The sequence below is a fragment of the Phasianus colchicus genome, chromosome 7 (assembly GCF_987193195.1).
Source record: "Phasianus colchicus chromosome 7, bPhaCol1.hap1.1, whole genome shotgun sequence".
NCBI classification, from domain to species: domain Eukaryota; kingdom Metazoa; phylum Chordata; class Aves; order Galliformes; family Phasianidae; genus Phasianus; species Phasianus colchicus.
In genome coordinates, this window is record NC_143442.1 from 22,281,395 (window position 1) to 22,299,065 (window position 17,671).

Genomic DNA, 17,671 nt, shown 5'->3' on the forward strand with positions numbered 1-17,671 from the left:
GTTTGAGCAAGGTCATCTAGCTCCCTCTCTTTATAAATAAATATATCTTCTGTAAAATGAATATTGGTCTGTTTTTGAAAGCTAGTAGTTGTCTAAGTAGAATAAGATGCAATATCTTGTCCTCTATGATATATGATGAAGCAATTCTAGAATTACTGTGTTTCAACAAGTGCTTCAAGGACCTGGAAGCTATTTTCAAATTCCACATAAAATTCTTCTGGCTGCTTTCTGGATCCACCAGATGACAACACTTAACAGCTATATATTTTATTGTCAGATTATACTTTCTCATTTATCCTACGGCAAAGCTAAACTTTTTCATGTCCAGATATTTCATTGCCTTCAAATAGAAATTACCGTATTCGTCAGGATTTCCAGTCATTGCTATGTAGGAAATGGGAAGATTGTGAAGGCAGTTATGACTGCCAATGATATGAGCAATAATGGAAAAATGGTACATGTCCTGTTTGCTATCCATATATTCTCTTTGGACTGTCAGCCATTCATACAAAGTTTGCTGTCCCATTTGGTTAAGGATACCACACTGTTTAGCCATGAAAACAGAGGGCTCTTTTCCCTCTTATAAAGCATTATTCTTTCTGGGGGAAATTAGTGTTCTGGAATATGAACACCACATTTGCTAACATTATTCATTGCGTCAGTCATTACTAGTTTTGGCTAGATATAACTAAAACATGTCTCATACACATGGTGCTTATGACCAGAACAGATTGCCCAAAAGAATGTGGAATCTCCATCCTTGGAGATATTCAAACTTTGCCTATGAGCAATTTGACTTAAGCTGAAGGTTTTGAGTAAGAAGTTGCACTAAATGACCTCCAGTGTACCTTGCCAATATAAATCATACCATGATAGTAACCGTCAAGCTCATACCTAGGCACGTAAAGTATTCCATCTGTACAAACTAGCTTTACTCATAGAAATACATGGCAAACTCATTATATTTAGGTCATGAAGTCTGAAGACAGCAGAGAAAAATAGAAAAGCCATAATATTAAGACCTGCTTTAAGAAAGCAAGTACATGTAACATGATGCAACAAGATGTTTAAAATATTTGGAAATTTATATATTGAAATATTTATATATGAAAGATATGTATGGCTGAAACTGTCTTTTAGAATCTCATCTGTTTATTTGACTTCAATGGCTGTAAATAGATGATTATAACTAGTGGAGTTGTAAGCAAGAGGTAGGTATGGAGCAATACAGCAAATACGAAAAATGAAGGGAATACCTGTGAGAATCTGCTTTATTAATTAAAGTTTGTCCTTTTTGCAACGTACTTGCTGTGCAGCCTTTAATTTCTTCCTTTAATTCATTGTACTTCATTGACAGGACAGGCAAACTCAAGCCTTCTGAGTTAAAGATCTTAAGGTAACTCTCAAGAGCATTAACTGCCTAAAAAAAGAAAATCAACTTTTGTCAATATTTCTATTTAAACATGTCCACACATGCATTTATATGAACAGATGATCAAAGGTCAAACAATATTCCCCAGTTCTTCAGTTTCCGCATTCGTTTGGACAATAACTTTTTAATTTAGGGTGTGATACTGACTTAGTTTTCATGGAAGAAAACATAATTCAACAGAAATTAATACAATTATGAGCATGTAAAATCACATTTAATTTGAATTCAAACTTGTCTACTTTCAGCAATTATCAGGAATCTGAAGTAGAACCAAAATAGCAACAGTAATACAACTGATTGCGTTAGCGTTCTGCAGAAGCATGCTCTTAAGTGCCTTTACCAGCGTTTTCTTATAGCACCTACTCTGTTTTCTTTTAAAGAAGTTTCCTCATTCAAATGCCAGAAGAAAGTGGCAAAAGTATTCCATCTTTCAAAGCAGAATAAAGACAACAGTTCAATATTCCATTATTATAGCCACTAAATAGTAATTTTAGTAAAATAGAAATGGTCCTAAGCCTACTATGTATAATTAGAAACCTAGCAGTAATACCATTACCTCTTATACAGATTTTTATGACTTAAAACACCAGAATAGCTTGAGACCTAAATAATGCAAGGCAGCAGACAACATCTAGTAGTATTAATTTTCCCATTTAACACGCACATTTACTCAGCAAAAAATATAATGTAACATGTATTATATATATATATATATATATTTACATGTTATATCAATATATATATATATGTAAAAGGAAATCACCAATGACACTTGAATTCTGACTTTGAAAACCTCTATTTTATACTCTAAATTTAAATCCAATGAATGATTTTATAGACTGATAGTTTGAAAAGAAAAAGAATTTGTATTTTCTTTAAAAAATTTTGCAAGATATTGCATTCTTCCAGATGCACAGAACTAAAATTTAGTGAATACTTAATTGAAAAGTTGAAAAGTGAAAACTCAATGAGTTTCATGAGGGACAATATGATCCAGCTTGTTCCAGCACATTACAGGTAAACTAAAAACTCAGCAGCTCAGAATGAAGCCTTTATCTCTGACTCAAAATAGCAAGGGTAGATGTTTGAGAAAGTTCAGACAAATGAAATCTAACACAACAGAAATGAAGGAAAATAAAGAAAACATGATCAGCAAAGTTATTATAATAAGTACTACTACTTCTCATTTAAGTTGATAGCAAATGTAAGAAACTGTGTTTAGTCTTGCAGACTAGACTAGATGTTTTGTATGTACACAGCCACAAAAACTGACTGGGAAATGTAAATGGCATTATATGTATGTAATATACGAACAAAACATTATACTGAATTTTCTCTTTTTCACTTTAATTCTGTGATTTTTTAATAAGCATATGTATATAAATATATTCTTCAATCATCTATCACAGTTTTGATATCTTTAAGGGCAAATAAAGGGATATAGTCCCTTCGTACATCCTCTGCTTCTCTACTGACATCTGGCTTCACATGGGATTTTGAAAGCAAGAAACCTATGCCTCTTCTATTGTTTCTCTGTAGTTTCTTATGCTTTACTAATTACCAAGACGGAAAGAAAAACACCTCTACTTGTGATGTATACCTGCATCTAGAAGCAGAAACAGAACACATTCCATTAGATCACACAAACATCTATTCCAATCCCTCCATGCAGAAAGTACTTTATATTTTCTCCTGTGTGTTTTCTTTAAAGCTAGTTACTATCCATAACATCTCAAAAGATTTTTTTTATTATTACTTTGAAATGCTACCACTTTGGAGGAACAAAATCAGTATCTATAGTTAGAAGTATATTTGGCCTGGAGTTCTAAATCAGAAGTTGCATTTTGAAGTAATGCGTGTGCCCAAGAATGGGATACTTCTCAGCTAACTAGGAACATGACTGTGCAAACATAGTGAGCTCAGTAAAAGCCTTACTTATTTACTTAAAGTCCAGGTAAAAGTTCTCAAGCTTTTGCCTAACCAAAGCAACGTCTGTCTATTCCAGGTATCATTTCCCAAGAGAAAATAGCTACAAACAGATCCCAGTGCAGAAAGTCAAAGGAAGATAACCAGACATAGAAATTGATTGATAATTAAAGGAAAGCTTAGCAAAAGGACTACCAAGGAGCGTGGAAGATCAGAAAAGTGCTAAGCAGCTGGCCAAATGGAGGCAAATGCACACCAAAACATAAGAACACAAATACAAGTATTATGCTTTTAAGCTACCTGAAAAGTAGTACGTGTGTTTGTTTTTTCTCCGTGTTTTAAAATTAATCAACGAGAGATACAAAATCTAAAATACATTTTCTTCAAGGTAGTTCAAAACAACTAATGCTCTGCCCTTTACATGTAAGAAGTGCCCCAAATTTCAAGCTCTTAGGACAATTGAAAACACCTCTATTATTATCTATAGTAATTCATTTTCAATGCACAAAGGGAGAAAGTCTTGTTTTATTTGTTCTGACACACATAATAGTGCACTGAGCAGACACACAGGAGTTAGTGTTGTTTTGGATAGGTTCATCTGCCAAGCACAGGCCTGTATTCTAAAAAAGAATCTGCTCTTATTTTCACAGTAATAGTCAAATTCATGTATGTAGCTCCTTATCTACACTAGAGGGAGATCACTGTCACCAACAGCTTTGGTCCTGTTAACATCTGTTTCCTCATTGTAAATGAGATCAAGAAAGATCAGATTTATGGGACTAAAAGATATGTCTCACTTCAAAGATCTATAAATTTCCATTCTGAATATTGTTTCCATGTTGTTTAAACAAAATATCTGAAGGAACCTCATCACAGGTTGAGAGCAATGCTTACAGCCCCACCTGGTGCTCAGAACAAAAATTAGCAGAGGCAAAGTCTTAAGGTTGTTTTCTCAACACACATAATACACACATTTGTTGTTGGAGTCTCCCCTGAAAATGATCTGCTCTATAAAGCTTCTAATAAATGATCTAATACATGTGCTTTAAAAATTACAGAAGACCATTTGCTCTTTAGCTATCATAAAATAGAGTTTCTAACAAAAAAATTTTGGAGAACAATTTGCATTATTAATACTGCCAGATGAACGTACTTGTGAAGGATAGGTTTATTGTAAAATTGAAAAAAGAGATTTAACATTTTATGTATGGTTTAAAATTATAAGCCATTTTCCATTCAAAGTTGTTTTGCAAAATCGCACATCTATCAGTCCAAAAGAGCACAGTAATGTTTGTATGATCACAGTATTACAGGCTTAGCTTTTTACCTACCTTATCAGCTGTATTAAAAAAGTCATTGGCCTCTTGTAACAAGGCTTTCCTCTCTTCCATATGGCAACACACTTCTCCTCGCAACAGATGGATTTTCTGATTTGAAATATTTAAGTGTTCTTTTTCTGTGTAGTCTTCTGAAAGCAAGATCTTAAGCGCTTCAGCTTCTAGTTGTTCCACAGTGGAGTTCCATTCCTAGTGGGAAAAGTTCAATTTTAATCAACTGCGCAAAGGAAAGCAATATACCTTCACAATAGTCATATAAATACTGGAAAACATATATTGCATTTACAGGCCTGAAACATATAACCTTTTGAAGCTATTTATTCCAGGACAAATTTCTCAGCAAATTGTGTTTCAGCACAGTTACCAGCAGTGGCATCTCACATTCCTTGTGAGAGTTTCACAGGCAGGAGGAGTCACTATCTCAGGCATATAGATATCTTCACCCTATGTACATATCCTGTGTATCTACTCACACAGTTAATGGTTGCGTTCATGTTTTCCTATTCTTTTTTAAACTTAATTCACTATGTCTTACTTTCACTCTGACTTCCATTTCTTTATGCTCTTGAAGTAACTCTTCATTTTCCAATAACGATGAACCCAGGTTTTGCTTTTGAATATAATCTCTGATGTTTTTCTTGTACCAGGATGTTACCTAGATAAACGATATAAAGAATTATCAGCCAATGAAAGATTTGAGAAGCATCTGTCCACTCTTTAGGGTATGTACAAGAAGATTTCACCTACAAAAAGCCCTAATTTACATTCCTTTCATTTTTCATTTCTAATGTTCATGCCTTTACCCAAACATTTACATTTGTATTACCTTAATGTTAATAAAAGCAGAATTGAAGGGTCATGACAAAAATAAACACCTACTGAAATATATGTAACAAAACAGGGACAAAAATATATTCATGAAGGAACTTCAGACAACATTTTAATGCATTAAAGGACCACGTTCACATTTTCCTACAAACTATGCAAGCTAAACTGTGCTTTCATAGCATTGCAATAGCTAGAATGATGTGTACAGCTATTTGAAAGAAGTCAAAGTGCACCATGAGCAGATGTAGGACACATTTAGATAAGTTCTCTCCATCAGTGTTGGTGCGTTAGCTACTGCTATGGATTTCTTCTCTCATATGTGCAATTACACATTTGACTTTGAACATAATTGTTATCAGTTAAAATCTCCATTTTTAATAACAGAAATATACTTTCAAGCAAAGAAACAACAGAACCTTTCTATATCCCAATATTAGAAATATTTGTAAGCAATTAAGGTCATAAACATTAATTTGCTATCGAAAGATTACAAGGGAAAAAGAATTCCCTGCATTTACTTAGGTAAGATGTGATAACACCCTTTAATTCACTGGACTACAATGCTTGCTTTTTCATTCAGTTAAACTGTCTTTAATAAAAATAAAAAGTTTTGTGACTTACACCAATAGTTTGTCTTCTATAGACACGTCTGGATAACCAGTATAGGTATACTCACCTGTCTTCTGATTTTTACTCAGCTCTTACCTCTGCCCTTGATGCTATCAGGGACCAAGATTATTTTCAGTTTTCTATACAGGCATGATTGGGTAGATAGAGAAAAATTACACCAAAGATAATTAATTTGCACAAAATAGCCCAACCTGTCTCTGATCTCCATTACTGATTGAGATTATCAGAAAATAGGCTACTGATAATTTCAGAGAGGAAAGTCAGACACCCTTCTTTAAAAGAAAAATAATGACATGTTCCTATATTAAAATTACTGATAAAGAAACGTTACAATCATGCTTATAAGATTATTGCATTCCAACTAGAGATTAAAGCAAGGTGCTGCATTTTTTAGAGGCAGGTAGCATGTAAGGATCTTTACATCTGTTTGGGCATTTGTTGTTGTTCTTGTTGTGTTTTTTCTTAATGCAAACTGCCGCATTACGCAGAGGTAATTATGCATTGAAAAACAGAAGCAGGACAAAGAGCAAAAATCCATTCATATCCTATACAGCAAAGTTCATCTCCAGTACTCTACTTTCTTTGTAACCTGGGAACTCTCAATGATAATGTGAGTTCACTATGCTGTTTCTTACATACATAGCATCATTTGATATCAATACGTCAAGTACAGAGACTAAAATACATTTCAAACGACTGAGAGGCTTTGAATTTCCGCTAGCACTCAAATATACATGTAACATCTTGGAGACCAGAGGGATAAATTTTGCATAAAGTCCTTAAAAGTTAATTTCCCAGAGTTTGTATTTAAAAACAAATATATTATTTGCCCACAATACAGACATTACACCAGACTTGACTCTATGCAAAGGCTAAACATTATATTTCAGTAAGCCTATTAAACCTATTTGAATTTGCCCCTTCTAGTGAATATTATCCTCAGCCTGGATGCAGGCAGGATCTAACAGGTGGTTAACTATCAGGTCCTTCTCTCTTGATGATCTGAACAAGCCTGCCAGCAGATAACAGTTTCTATACCTACCTAGCAGGAAAAACAAAACATCCACAAGGAAAACTCATCGCATAGCATTTTCAACCATACCCAAATTAGGACAAAGAAAGAGAAATATTCGAAAGTTGGAATCTCAAACAAAAATGGCTTTGATATATTAGATCAATAAATAAAGTTCTGTATTGTAAAACAGTTCGTGGAATTGTTGTTTTATTGTTACTGTGACTTGCCTTACTATGATGCACCTTACCTCGTTCTCTTGTTGATGCCACAGACAAATCTGTAGAACCTGCTCCAGACCTCGACGCTGATGTTTAAGAGATCTGTCCAGTTGTCTTCGTCTGTCTTGTAGCAGTTCAAGGAGGTTGTCAATTTTCAAGCAGCTGCTCTGGGCTCCCTGAATCAGCTCAGGATTTGCATTTGGTCCCTCATGTTTGAATTCTTCGATGAATTCAGTTAGCTCATGGCTTTTGTTCAAAAGTACAAGTGATTTTTCCAAGAGCTCTGTAAGAATAGAAATTGATAAGCTGAAGAAAAAACAACCCAAGAACACCATATAATTTGTAAATTTAGTACTGTTATTGTAATTCCAATATCATATAATTTCTATATTATTTAAAAATATTTTGCCCAAGATAAAAAATACACTAATGGATAAAAAAAAATACATGAAGGAAGCAAAATTACGCTTGAAAGAATCAGCACAAATCACACCCTGTCAGGAGAATACTGTACCTTTTGTATGATGCTCCTGTTGCAGAAGGAGTTCTCTTAAGTTGTCAATGTTGTCAAATTCTTGAGCATTTTTCACAAAATCTTCAACTTGGTCAATTTTAACAGCAAACTGCATTAGAAAAACAAAGTGTGTCAAGAAGCACAGTAAAACTGTCTTTCATAGAACTAGATCATAATCCTTTTCCCAATAATTTAATCTGTATTATAGGGCAAATTCATTGCAAGTTCTCAGAAAAAGTGGATTATTACTGACAGATAGCTACAGATTCTCAGTGCCCTTTCTATTGGAGTTCTCACTGATTGAGAGGACCCAAAATTCATTTGTCATACTCAAACTACAGTCTTTCACTTTGTATGCATACCTCAAACAGAGTCTAAACACATATTCTGCATCTCAGCCAATCCTTTTCAACAGTGAAGAAACCAGAGTTCATACTTGTATTTCAGTGTAATTAAAAGATGTTGAAACCCACAGTGAAATTAAGGAAAATTAAAAATAAGCCCTCTGCTTTCTCTACCTTTTCTAGTTTTCCAGATTTTCCTCTCTTGCTCTGTATGCTATAAAAGAAATTCATCTGGCATCAGCATTTAGGATTTTACTTCTTCTTTTTCATTAAAGAGTACTCCATCTGTGTTCCATCACAGCGTGAACAAAGATTTCCATTACCACAGGTTGTCATTTAAAGAAACTCCCTCCCCCCATAAGAAGTTTGAGCAATTCCTATTTAAATCAATATTACATTTCTTCCTTTCATCTAAATATAACAGGTAAGATCCATACTATGCTCCAACTGCTGTATTTTGCTTTAATGATATAAGGCTGTTGCAGGGACAATTCAATCATCCCCTCACGGATCACCAAGTTGATCTCTGCTGATACAGAATTTTACAGAGCTACATATGCCACCAGATATTTCTTTGTATAATTACATATAGCCAGGACACAACAATTAGTAAGCCAATTGTTGATCTTACAGATTTTCCCTTGGAGCTCTTAGGACAGACAGCAGTAGAATATTTGCTTCTTTAATTTAATATATGGCCTTTAGCCGTTGTTGAAAAAAAAAAAAAATTATCAGAGGGATTTATTAAACTATTTAAGTTCCAGCAATATGGAGATAATTGAAGGCAGGGAGCAACACAGTACAACTCTGCTTTAGCTCCTTGTATATAGATGAGTTAGGATAAAAGCCATAAAGAAGAATGGGGGAAAAGGAAAATATTTTGAAATCTCACTCCACATAAATAGCTGGACAGAGAAGTCTTGAGTAAAGGTCTGCCAGGTTACACTAGTGTTTCATTTGCAAGCATAATTACAGTAACTGTATGCATGTTACAGTATAAAACCGTCAGTGTCTAATCATTACTAAGCATTAACAAATATCTGAGAATTTAGCTCTTTTAATTTGGAATAATTTGAAACATAACGAATGAAAGAAACACTGGAACACAGCCACTGAATTACATGTTTTAGGTTTTTGTCCAGTTATGTTTTTCACTCTCTTTTCTGTCAAGTACAAATTTTGGAAACATCATGATTATGATTACTCTTAAAGCCTACATACTTTTGCTCCGCTTCATCCTAATCTAAGCAGGAGAAAAAAGAAAGATGGATCAAAATAATATAGTTTTCTTAAGCAGTTCAATTTCTAGAAATGTAGTAACCATCTATATCAAGTATAACAGAGTAGAAATACAGTGAAAAGAGATCATGTAAAATGTGGAAGGATTCCAATTAAGAATCGCGTGATTTAAACACAAACCTCCAGAGCATTTTCAAAGAACACTGAAGCAAGTTCCAGAAGTGCCTGTCTCTTCTCTAACATAATTACGAGGGCATCCCATGCATCCCCAAGCGTCTCTGCCATGGCATCATACACCTGACTCTTCTCCTTGTTCTCCTCAGCAGCCTTGTCTGCTTCATGCAGCAGGTCCCACACCTGATCTTCCAAAGCCTGAGATGAAAAAACATAAGAAATCCATAAATTGAATCCAAAACGCTAAGTTGATATGAGGATACCTTACCAGTGGACCTAAAACAATCCACAAGTCTCTTACTTGTGTGCTTTATTTCTAGCTCCTTGCTACTGTAGCATGCTTCACTGCCAGTTTCTGAATTTCTCCTGCATTTCAGAAGCAACAGTGTCATGAAATTTCATGTAAAAGGAAGTGTTAAGGTTATCATTCTATCTCTAAAAATTTAGATTTGATGTCTTTTACATCTATTTGAACATAGATCTTCCTGAAAGCAGAAGAAATGCAGATAATCTCGATCTTCTTTCATATGTCATCATATTCTTTTGACATCATAGGGAAAAGCTAAAAAGTTCAAAGTTTTAGAAGTTTTTCAGCCTCTGATGATTTTAATATTATCCAGAAAAAGTGTAGTTTAAACACACTGATGTATTTTCCAAAAGAAACAATTTACAGGCAGTGTCTCAAGTAGAGCTTGCTGTACTGCCAAAGCTGGACACCAAATAATAAATATTCTATTGTCAAGACAATAATTCTTTCGTTTCATTCCTTTTAATAATGCCATCACAACAAAGATAACTGCTAGGCTAGTTTCGGCTTACATTAAAATCTTCAATGTCAAGAAAATTGATGATGTTTGTTGTATGCTCTTTTTTCCCCTCCTGCCTCAGATCTTCATCATAGACACAAATATGAAGTATATCTGCTGTTCTTACAGATGTTATCAGATAAATATGTAATGAAGAAATAAATCTATATTAGACAAGTTCAAACCCATGATAAATCACTCTCATAACAAAGACTGTTACAGACTAAGAAACTGGAAAGCATGAAATTCTTCTGGCAGTTCAAATTCTTAGCTTGAAGAGACTCATCAGTTCCCTCAAAAAGCAGCACTGTTAGTATAGTAATAATAAACTAAGGGATTTTTATTCCTTCACTGATAGAAACGGAATGAAATTACTTCAAATTACCCTTACACACAGCTGAGGAAAAAAGTTGGATTTTTCTTGGCTTTACTGAAACCTGATATGTGAAATATATCGGGCAAAACGCAATGCCAAAACAGGCATAAAACAAACCCATCTCAATCTGAATGATATAGAAAAGCCATTATTTGCAGCAGCGTGATTGTACATGTTGTTGGTGATGAACCCAATCAAAATAGCATTCTAGAGAAAAAACCACACACTTCATTTTCTGCACACCAGAAATGGGAATTGATGCTTTCTACTCCTTCAATGAATCTAGATCTTTTTGTTCTGTCGAATCTCCACTCTGATTACCTTACACTATACAAGAAAAGGTCAAATCCCCTGAATACTACCTCTACTATATTTTAATGGAAATCTAATTCATATATTTTCAAAATGATGGATGATGCCATGCTAATGTAACTACTGATAACATCTGCTTTAAATTTCCATTACACCATGATAAGTGTCAGACCAGGAAAAGCAGTTGGCCTTCAAAGTCTACTCCAAAGTACTGCAGTTTTCTTTTACTCAAGAGAAAAAAAATATTTAACATAAACTAAATTTTTTTCCCCACTCACAGAAATGATGGCTATTACAAATAACAAACAACAGCAGAGACTCATTGTAATTTTTAAATGACAGATCTTGTGGTTGTATCATTAAATAAAATATAAAAACCAGCATAAAAGCAATGATATTGGTCAGTCAATGAACTAAGCTCATGAAGATTTTAAATGAAAAATGATCTTTCACTGCAGTCTTCAGGAAAATTCTTAGAAATCTTTATTGCTTTCCCTTTCATTGGTTTGCATCATTATTTATCAATTACTATTGTGCTGTCAAAGCTATAAAATTGGGCTGCCCACATAATGCTGGATTGTTCTAAATATACACAAAATCTCTTCAGAATCAGATCTTTTGCTTTTTGTTCAACCTGAAGAATAAGACCAAGCCTAAGTTTTAAGTATTACATACTATGTTGGATTAATCTTGCCCACAGATTTAAAGTAAGTTTGGTTTGTTTCCCAGGATACTGAGGAAAAAAAAGTCTTCTGACATACTTAGGGATGCTTAAAGGTCAAAGAGGGCAATAGGGCAGAGAAAATAACAGAGCATATAAACGTGTCCTACTTCAGTCCTTTCCCCTTTGCTAAACAAGCATTTGTTGTAGAATAAAAGAAACATGATAGAAGATTAGTGAAATAAACACAAAGACACAGCCAGAATTTGGTGGGTAGCACTGATCTCGTTATTCCTAAACTTCCTTACTGGTTTGCATCTCAAAAATCTAAGATTGAAAAACAGAACAGTGTTTATTGAATCCTAATTTCACCCTGTGTTTCTGTTGCTTTTTTTTTTTTAAATCACTTGCAAAATAACATCTGTCATATGATGAAAAACAATTGCAGCTAATTACATAGCCAGGCATCTTAATAATTGTATGCAAATACTGCAGATACTTTAACAAATAATTTATTCCATAATAAATTTATTGAAGAATAATCATTTACTCTAACTGAAAGATGCCAAACAATTACTTAAAAAAATAACTAAAAACCCCAACACCCTTTCTATCATTGCTCATTGAAGTACATTTATTTATTTATTTATTTTTAATTGTTTCCCATGGATATTAGCACATGAATGATTGTTTGGGAATTTACGTTCTGTAAATCGAAGTAAACAAATTAATTAGTGGGAATCCTCAAGTAGATGAGTCAAATTAATAACAACGTTGGTTTTAAAATGAAGCTTGGATTTATTTCTGTTTTGGAGGACTTCTTCCACAGAATTTCATGATAAAAAGCAGAACTCTGAAGACAAAGCAAGAATGCTGCTGTTTGCCTTCCTGAGGATTTTATCATCATAACCAAAAACATAGCAAAGTATGCACACATTTTTAATGACCGAGAAAGCATTAGTACTGGGAGACTGAAATGAGACAGCCTCTGATTTCCAGGTAGAGATTCTGCTGGAAACTACAGAATTATGGAGACTGACAATACTGAAAAGTCAAATCAGAGAAAGAGCTCCTGTTCCAAACCTGAGAACATTTACCTTTATTCTTAACCTTGCACAAAAGTGACACTTTATTTCAGTTCACAACAAATGCATAAGTGTCAGTAGCATCTGTACTTGTGAAATTAATTAATGGTTATAAAGGAACCTATTCCTCTTAACACATACAACATTTATTTCCAAAGGAAAAACAAGCCCATACGTTTGCCTAAAGAAAACATTAAGTATATACAAACTTTCCTGATCAATTAAATATCACTGAATAAAACTAAGCAACTAAGCAATATTTTGCTGCTTAAATCATTGTCACTAAATAAGTTAAACTCCCGGACTGTTACCAGTCAGCACATCAATTTAACAAAAAAACAGAATTTCCACTACAAAAGAAATCAAAACCACACATATAAGTGAAATCTCTCTCAACCCATAAACATTTGAAATGAGAACCTTTTCAAAAGTTTTATTCTGCTTTTCAGTTTGAGTTCCCTGTTCCCAAATTAAACAGAACTTGAAAGCAGTAGAGATTAAAACAGAGTACTTCCTACCAAAGGGAATTTCGGATATTTTTTTCCCCCATATGTCCTACTAAAGTACAAGAATCAATTTTTAATCATGATCATTCCAATCATCAAAAGAAGAAAATAAATATTTTAAAACTTATTAATTCATCAGGTCTGCTCTGAATATACTTTAAAGCACCACCTTAAATCTGTGTGTCAAACTGGTTATTCAGCAGTGGTTTTCTGTTTCTATTTTTGTTTATGTGGATATTTTGGACGAGTTTTTCTTTTTTTTTTTTTTTTTTTTAGACACATGTTAACACTGCTGAATCAATAGCAGGTCTCTGGAACTGTGAGTTGGATTACATTCCTTTTCCTGTAGCACCAGAAGTACTATAAACTGATTACAGGTCAATGTGCCAAATTTCGTCCTTCCTTACATCTGCAAAATTTCAACCTACAAAGCTGAAAAAAGAATATGTAACTTATTTGTGAATTATGAAACTTATATAGTGAAATGAGACTAATGAAGTTAAAAAATAAAAAAGAATCACAACCAGAATGATCTTCCTGTATAACATGGAATAAAGACAATATATTTCTACTTGACAGCAAGGTTATATATCCCAGAAATTATCTTCTTTAAGTCCATACTTGAGAACTGACTCAAAAATTATTTTGTATTAATCATAGTTCTCTGATTAAATAGAACCTAGTTTCACTTACAAATCATTGCTAGTCCATGAGTTTTTTCCTGTCCTGTGCATAAACTTAATTTTGAATCAGATTGACATAGTAAGCAAGACAAAAAAGTACATGGGTATTCAGAATCAGTATCCAACTATCAGGAAACATTACTTTGTGCTTTTTTTTTTTTTTAATACTGCAATGGAAGGGAAGTTAAAAAAAACGCCAGACAAACAACACCACCAAACATTCAAAGCTGTGTCAGTGTTTTACTTTAAGTTCTGGTGACTGAAGAATTCCACAACAGTTGCAGTTATGCCTTGAGGATCCAAGAGAATCAATTCTTAATTATTGTTTTGTCTTTTGAACTATTTGGAGCTCAGAAAAAAAAAAAAAAAAATCAGATTTGCAAATATTACATCCTCTCTTCTTTTTAATGAGGTACAGTAGAAAAAGTTTTTCCCCTTGCTATATTGTAAATTTCTAATATTTTGAAACATTACAGGCAGATAAGAAGCAATGAGGCAGCTTTTCCTATTCATCAAGGATTAATCATTGAAGCAATCATCATTAAGATAACATTAGATATAAGACATTCACTACTTGGAATTTTAGTAGGAAGTTTTTCCACACAGAGGGTGGTGACACACCAGAACAGGTTGCCCAAGAAGTTTGTGGATGCCCCATCCCTGGAGGCATTCAAGGCCAGGCTGGATGTGGCTCTGGGCTGGTCTGGTGGTTGGCAACCCTGCACATAGCAGGGGGGATGAAACTAGATGATCATCATGGTCCTTTTCAACCCAAACCATTCTATGATTCTATGTTGTCTCTGATGGATGCTTCCATTTTCAGAAGTATGCTGCTCTAATAAGATATTTCTTATTTGCTCCACAGAACTGTAGGAGGGGTAGTTGGACTGGAGCAAAAGATCTTAACTTCATCTTTATCCTTTTTAGACTATTTATAATGCATTCCAAATGCAAGTATAGTACCTGGTTCCAAGGGTACCAGTGTTAGATGGCAATAAAGATCAGACACTTGTACAAGTAAACACAGTAGAACCACCCTCTGTGTTATCTAGTTGCTGGTTTTTTTTTTCCCCCTCTGTATTTTCTTCCTTGGTACTGTTTTTCTTCATGTTACACAGATTCCATACAATGTACCATATTAGATTATATTCTCTACATACAGTATTAAACTTACCAATGTAAATGGCATTATGCCCAAATTCTGCTCTCTGAAATGCTACAATTGGACTTTAGCATTGGTTGTTACTTTTCTTGAAATAAGATTTTAGACAAATTAGTTTCATTTTTACCATAACTTACTTAAATATTCAATGGAAACATACCTCAAATTTCTGGTTCACGCTTCCAAAATGCTTGGTTGTGTTTACAATTGTTATTGTATTCTAATCAAACTTTTCATGACATTAGAGAATAAATAAAAATTGTGATATTTCATTACATTGAGCAGCTATTGAAGACTGTAGGAATTTTTCACTTGACAATAAAGTGGAAAATAATATTATATCTTTGTTGCAGTTTTCAGAAAATCAGTTATCACTGAGCATATTTTTTCAGTGCATAGGCTTAAATTTGATCTACTATACTGACAAACACAAAACTATATTTTCTGTGTGGAGTTAACTAAGAAACATCACAAGACCCACACACCCATAATGACTTTATATACTTTTGTGTTGCTTTATCAGATCTTACCTTAAGTTTAGTGAGGAGGAGTTCATGATCGTGTAGTAGTTTTTTTGTTTCATCTTGATTGCTGCCAATTTCTAATAAGTTTGGTGTTGATTCAGCCAGCTGAAGCTTCACCCATTTTCCACACTGCAATAAGTAAACCATTACAGGCTTCAGAAAAAAAAACAAACTTTCCTTCCTTTCTTTACTTACATAGACTCTCAGTTCACACATACTTTCTGTGGTCACAATAGCAACCCATAGTCAGATATTCAGCAGTAGAATGAAGACAGGTTAGAATACAAACCTTACTTCCTTTGAAGCAGGTACCAAAATGACAGGCTCTAGACTCACTCAGTCTGCTGTTATTTCGGTTTTGCCTATGAAAATCAAGATTATCTCAATGAACCAAAAAGGTTTCTCCAACTCATCTCCCACTTCAGCTGAAGATTGCGTAAATAGTTAAGGAAATTCATGGAGGAAGGAGGAACAAATATTTTTCTGCAGATGCAGTGACTATAATTCCAAGTTTTACTTCTGGTACACAGATACAACAGAATTTGTGCTGAGCATATAACGAGATTGCACAAAGAAGCTATGGGAGCAATTAATAGCTGTTGGAACAGGAACCCGAACAGCCAACTCTTATGCTGTCCTGGAGAACGTAGAAAGAAAGGAAGCATGACAGCATCCCGAAAGCACAACTCTTTCCCTGCTGAGCTGCAGGACTGCTACAACATGAGAAATGCGATTTAGAGAGGATGGCGACAAGGAACAAAGCAGTGATGTCAGTGGAGGCTATGGGACACAAGGAACCTACAGCAGCAAGGGAAAAATGAACATTTCACAACAAACTTCTGCATCTTTGTAGCAAAACTGTCTCGTGGCAGCAGATGGTGACTCCTGGGAAGCGTAAGAACAAAGAACAGAACATTCCTCATTACCACAACTGAAGTAATCCCATCCTGAATAATCTCTCTAACTCGGTGACATCCTTGGCACATTATCACCTTATTCTGCATTACAGACAAACTCCAGGGGCTGAGGGCAGGGTACTTAAGCTGTCTGGAGAACAAAGAATCAAACTGCCAAAAAATCCCAGTTTGGATGCAGTACCCAGGCATCCCTCAGGCATCCAGCTTTATTTCACGCGCCAAGTTTTATGCAAGCTGTGGGTGCAGATTCCAGCTCATGAACAGGCCTTCAGGTACTCAAAAGTAAAGCTGTATACATACACAAGAACTTCTAGAAGAACACACGGTAATATGAATTCACAGCTTTCAAAAATAACCAGTCATTATCAGTTTTAGGCATTAATTTCAAGAAAATTATCCCAAATAGACATACACAATCTGCATTTGTGGGGTCGGTAGCAATAATCTTACATAACAAGCAATCTTAGTTTTAAAATAATTCTATTTGCATTTGAGTCTCCTCCAAAGATAACATTCATGCTTTTTAATACATTTACATAGCACTCTGCAATTGTCTGTGATTCTTTAAATAGAGGAATTCTTTGCCTCTAAAAAATAAAAACCCTGAATAGAAACAAAGGGAGGAGTCTCCAATAGATATTAACTAAATTACCCTGCCTTATCGTTGTATGCTAACTATTCATTAGTGCTATTAACTATTCATTATTCATTTTTTATAGAAGCAGCAACCACTGAGTAGGAGAGCTTATAACAGATGTGCCAGCATTTGCTGCCTTACCTTCAGTACAGCTATAACAATACTGGAGTTCCCAGCCTGAACAGCAACCGAACTGAGGGTTGTTGTAGAAAGCTTCTGCTCCAAACTGGCTTCATTTGACATGGTGTTTCAAAGCAAGACTTCATACATTAAAGCAGACTTGGAAACGCTCGTACAAAGTCCGCTCTTCATTTCAGAAAGCAACAAGCAGGGTTGCTTGGATTC

At 34.4% G+C, this 17,671-nt stretch overlaps 1 protein-coding gene across 1 annotated transcript in view; it reads right to left on the bottom strand.

Annotated features, from left to right (window-relative positions):
• The window catches only part of CCDC141 (coiled-coil domain containing 141), a 47,517-nt gene extending 29,846 nt beyond the window's left edge, over positions 1–17,671 (bottom strand). The window contains exons 1-8 of the mRNA XM_031601132.2: positions 17,468–17,671; positions 15,779–15,901; positions 9,664–9,855; positions 7,901–8,009; positions 7,416–7,669; positions 5,231–5,350; positions 4,690–4,884; positions 1,257–1,420 (exon numbers count right to left, since the gene is read on the bottom strand). Of these exons, the coding sequence (XP_031456992.2) occupies positions 1,257–1,420; positions 4,690–4,884; positions 5,231–5,350; positions 7,416–7,669; positions 7,901–8,009; positions 9,664–9,855; positions 15,779–15,901; positions 17,468–17,569 (1,259 nt within the window). The 5' untranslated portion in view covers positions 17,570–17,671. The remainder of the gene's footprint in view (positions 1–1,256; positions 1,421–4,689; positions 4,885–5,230; positions 5,351–7,415; positions 7,670–7,900; positions 8,010–9,663; positions 9,856–15,778; positions 15,902–17,467) is intronic.